Source organism: Nematolebias whitei, chromosome 1 (assembly GCF_014905685.2).
Source record: "Nematolebias whitei isolate Nwh7 chromosome 1, NemWhi1, whole genome shotgun sequence".
Classification (NCBI taxonomy): Eukaryota; Metazoa; Chordata; class Actinopteri; order Cyprinodontiformes; family Rivulidae; genus Nematolebias; species Nematolebias whitei.
In genome coordinates, this window is record NC_056498.1 from 42,619,928 (window position 1) to 42,624,597 (window position 4,670).

The 4,670-nt window shown below is 44.4% G+C and overlaps 1 protein-coding gene across 1 annotated transcript in view; it reads left to right on the top strand.

The window, feature by feature from the left end:
* Nucleotides 1–3,308: 3,308 nt before the first annotated feature.
* Nucleotides 3,309–4,670, top strand: part of LOC119418395 (zinc finger protein 768) — a 4,309-nt gene continuing 2,947 nt past the window's right edge. Inside the window, exons 1-3 of the mRNA XM_037685709.1 lie at nucleotides 3,309–3,572; nucleotides 3,674–3,735; nucleotides 3,809–3,915. Coding sequence (XP_037541637.1) covers nucleotides 3,309–3,572; nucleotides 3,674–3,735; nucleotides 3,809–3,915 — 433 coding nt within the window. The remainder of the gene's footprint in view (nucleotides 3,573–3,673; nucleotides 3,736–3,808; nucleotides 3,916–4,670) is intronic.

Genomic DNA, 4,670 nt, shown 5'->3' on the forward strand with positions numbered 1-4,670 from the left:
CTGGAGACCTGTCCAGGTGTCCCTGTGATGGACAGGAGACCTGTCCAGGTGTCCCTGTGATGGACTGGAGACCTGTCCAGGTGTCCCTGTGATGGACTGGAGACCTGTCCAGGTGTCCCTGTGATGGACTGGAGACCTGTCCAGGTGTCTCTGTGATGGACAGGAGACCTGTCCAGGTGTCCATGTGATGGACTGGAGACCTGTCCAGGGTGTCCCCTACCTCTCACACAGTGACTGTTGGACATGGGCACCAGAGATCCCTCGACCTGAAAAGGAAGAAGTTGGTAAAACAAGATGGATGGAGTCGGACGGATGGACAAATGGATGGATGGCAAAATGCTGTGTGTTATTGAGAAGGAAGATGGTGTGAGCATGATAGCTTGAAAATAAGTGAGAAACCAATTTCCATTTGGGTATGTGGCTACATCCATCCATCATCTTTTATCTTTAACCACTTCTTCCTTTTCGGGTCATGGGGTCACTGGTGTCCATGTCCAACAGACACTGTGCGAGAGGTAGGGGACACCTGGACAGGTCTCCAGTCCACCACAGGGACACATAGAGACAATAAGACAAACAACCATTTGCTTGCTCTCTCTCTCTCACCTATGGACAATTTTTGGTTTGTTGGAGGAAACCGGAGTACCCGGAGAAAACTCACACAGCGCGGAGAGAACATGCTATCTCAGAAAGGCCACCAGAATGGGATTTGAACTGACAACCTTCTCAGTCAGAGGCAACTGCTCTACCAACTGAGCCACCGGTGGCTACATCTAGATATAAGAAAAGTTCCTTTCAAAAATTTGTTTTTCAAAATCCAAGATGGCTGCCGCTATAAACGGACCACCAAGAAACTCTGCTTTCTAGTTTTTATGTTGCTTAAAAGTACAGTCTCCTAAAATAAATGGGGTGTCTGAAGATTAATCACCGTTGTTCACCCCCCACCCCCCGGCTCCTCCACTGCTCCTGGTGGTGGATAAACGTCTCGCTCCTCTCAGGATCTGTCACTTCGCCTCAGACAAGAACAAACAAAAAACAAACCCTCTGTTCTCCTCCACACTTGAACATCTTCACCCAAAAAACATTTAGGTTTACTTTCATTCCCTGTTCAGAAAAACACTCATTTGGAAACGACAAACATTTAGTGCTCACCTCCCAGAGACGGGGCCATTGGAGTAGGGCTGGGCCATATCATATCGTATATGATATGCTAATTTCATGATGCAAGTACGTCAGTGTCTCCCCTACAATTATACAAGCGGGGTGCCCCGCCCTGTTAACAGGACCGAGTGCGCCAAACTACTAAACCGAACTGTGCAAACCCTCCCCCCCCACACACACATGCACACACACCTGTCGGTACTGGCGTAACGCTAATTAGCTGTGCGCAATACTAGCTAGTGAAAAAGCTAAAAACAAACGACGCGGTCCAAACACGTGCAGCTCTGTCTCTCAGTTCCACAGTCCATGGAGCAAGAACAGAGTCGTGATCAGAGACAGAGCCTCAGAGAAATGAATCATTCCTGCAGGAACAGAAGAAGCTGAAACACCACAAGCTTCAGGGTCAGATGATCACCTTGTTACAACTTCTGGAAGTTACATTAATTCTCAACAGATCTTAAGCTTTAATTTATTTAGTTCTTTTGGGGAAACTTCACCTTCACTTTAGTTTTTGTGGTGGATTTATTTATCTATATTTTGTGCAGACTTTTTCATCTAAATAACAGAAGGATCTTTTTTAGTTTTTAGTTTTTATACTTTGAGACTGAATACTTTTATTAAATAAAGTAATTTCAGTAAAATTAACCCTTGTTTTTTTAATTTTATATAATACTGCAAAGCAACAAGGTAAGTTAATTTTGTCAAATAACTATGATTTCTGTTTTTGTTTATTATATCATGAAATTTATCGTTATCGTCAGAATGCTCAGAAATATCACAATATTATATTTGAGCCATATCGCCCACCCCTACATTGGAGTCCCTCTGGTCTGTGTCTACTTGTGGACATGTTCCTGTTGGTTCTGTGGACTGAAACAAATGTTTATTAAAACTAACATGTGACTCTGGGTTAGACTGGATCCAGCTTGGTTTACAGTTTCTCCAGTTGCAGTTAGATGTTGGTTTTTGTGGATACCTTGCTTTGGTTTGTCACTTCACCACTTGCTCTTGCCAAGATCGGATGCTTTTCCCCTCCCTCTCCGCTTGGCTTTGCTGCTCTGTCTGTCTGTGAAACTGCTTCTGAGCCTCTCTTGCATCTTCTGAACCATAATTATGGACTTGTTTTGATCAGTTGGTCCCTCAACTCAATTTACAACATTTCTTTGAAGAGAAGACAGGCTTTAGGCGAGCTGATTTACCCTGTTGGCACGCACGCAGCTGGATATCTCATTGACTGGAAGACTTCATGATGTGTCTATCTCTGCTGCCATCTGTGGATTTTAAGGACGCATATTTAATTGGATTTTCGATAACTGGTTCCTGCTTTTTGGATTCGGCTGGTGTTGGTTTTATCTACAAACAAGGAAGTCGTCAGCAGCAAATTTGGACCCGATCACGCTGCTTGCCTTTATGATGGCTTGGTTTGTGCCTCGAGCACCCAGACTCAAATACTTTGGACAGAATGGATCAAATCTTGGAGATTTTACTCAGTCACGTTCCATCGGTGTAGCCATGGAATTTGGACATTTTGGAACCGAGTGGACCAACACAGACTGAAGGTTGATGTCATTAAGTTCTGCCTGTCCCCAAAACAACTGTGCGTTTATCTGAATTTGGCTCCCTTGGCTGGTCTTGAAGGTCATCTTATCTGAATTCACCTGGAGAACATGTGATCTGACGCTCACCACCCCCTCTCTGAGGAATTTCCAACTGATAACCAGATGAAACCAGCTGAATAAACTTTGTGTCATCATTTCAGGACTCTTGGATTCTCATAGATGTTATTCTCGGCCATTCCTCGACATCCCTCGAGAATGTTTATGGATCTCACCGGAGGGAACTGGCTGATTATTACGTCCTTATCAGAACTCTTACAGTGACCTCGAGAGCATCTATGAACATGCTCACCGCTCTCATCTCCCCCCTCTGCAGAATGTCTACGTCACTATGTACTTGTTTGTGTGAGGTGTTTTTTTAATATCAGACTTTTTCTTCTCAGACAAGGAAAAAAAAAGTCTGATAGGAATTTTTTCGCCTCCAATTCCTCCATGTGTCCAGTTTCACTACTTTTTGTCTAAACAGGTCTCACTTGTAAATGAGTCTTCTAGGCTCAGTGTGACTTATCTGTCTAAATAAAGGTTGAATGAATGGTTGAGCACCATGTTTGTTTCTTCTTAGTTTTGAAAAGGTTCCCTCCTTGTGAGCTCAAGTGTCCTCGTGGTCTGACGGAGGGGGACTTCCTGAACCTGCTGAAGTCTACCATTCCTGGGCTGGCTGGTGGTCGACCTTTTACGATTTTAGCTGATCAAGGTGGTCAGATCAGCCCTCTGAGGGTAGAGAGTGTGACCCCAGAGGAGCTCCGTAGGACTAGAGGGTCCACCGGGAGTCCGGTCATCTATGTCCAGCTGAAGGTACCCCATCCTGCTGGTTCAAACACTTTTCACATTTCTTTTTGAACCAACGCCACATTTCTGAAAAATGATTCCCTATTTCTCCTCGGGTGAAATTTCAGGAGAAGCTGCCTCTCACAGAAGACCTTCGCCACCCCCCTGGTCCATCCACTCCACTGACCAGGTGAGCCCGTTAAAAATCACCAGTTTGATACTTCTAGCGTTCTCCTCTAACTCCTCCTGTGTCTTTGACCCAGAGTTCAGCCCGTCAGGTCTCAGAGCGCAGAACTGCCGGTGGAACAACTGGTGGAACTGAAGATCTGCATCCTGGACGACCCCACCATCGAAGAGATAACGCCCCTTGGTAAGTTTAAAGCTGCTGACCGACTTCTTTCATTTGATCGGTTCTGGTGGATGTTGCAGAGGATTAGACGAAGTGATTAAAAACCAGTTGATAAGTCCTTGGTCCAAGATCACGTCCACTGTGTGATGGTCAGGACTGGTTTTAGATGATGGTAAAATATCAATAAACACGATTGATCCATATTAAAGGAGACACATTCGTCCTTTGAGACTTCCTTTTTCTGACCGAGACTTTTTATTTCTTCTGTTTGATCAGTTACAAACTGTGACCTTTAGGGCTGTCCCGACACCAGCTGGTTCAGGCTGAGTACAAGTACTTGAGTTTGAATACTTGCTGATACAGAGTACTTAAAGAGTTACAGTAGTACTTCAACATTACTCAGTGACTTTAGAAACACGTTTCTTTTATTAAGAACACAGCTGCTGTCTTACCTGTTCATCAGGAAATGATGTCATCAAGTGTAAAAGTGGAGACAGTTTGAAGTATTGGGCTGTTTCTGTGAGTACAAGTACCTGAGACTGGTATGAGCTGTTTCTGTGAGTACAAGTACTTGAGACTGGTATCAGCTGTTTCTGTGAGTACAAGTACTTCAGGCTGGTATCAGCGGTTTCTGTGAGTACAAGTACTTGAGGCTGGTATCAGCTGTTTCTGTGAGTACAAGTACTTGAGACTGGTATGAGCTGTTTCTGTGAGTACAAGTACTTGAGACTGGTATCAGCTGTTTCTGTGAGTACAAGTACTTGAGGCTGGTATCA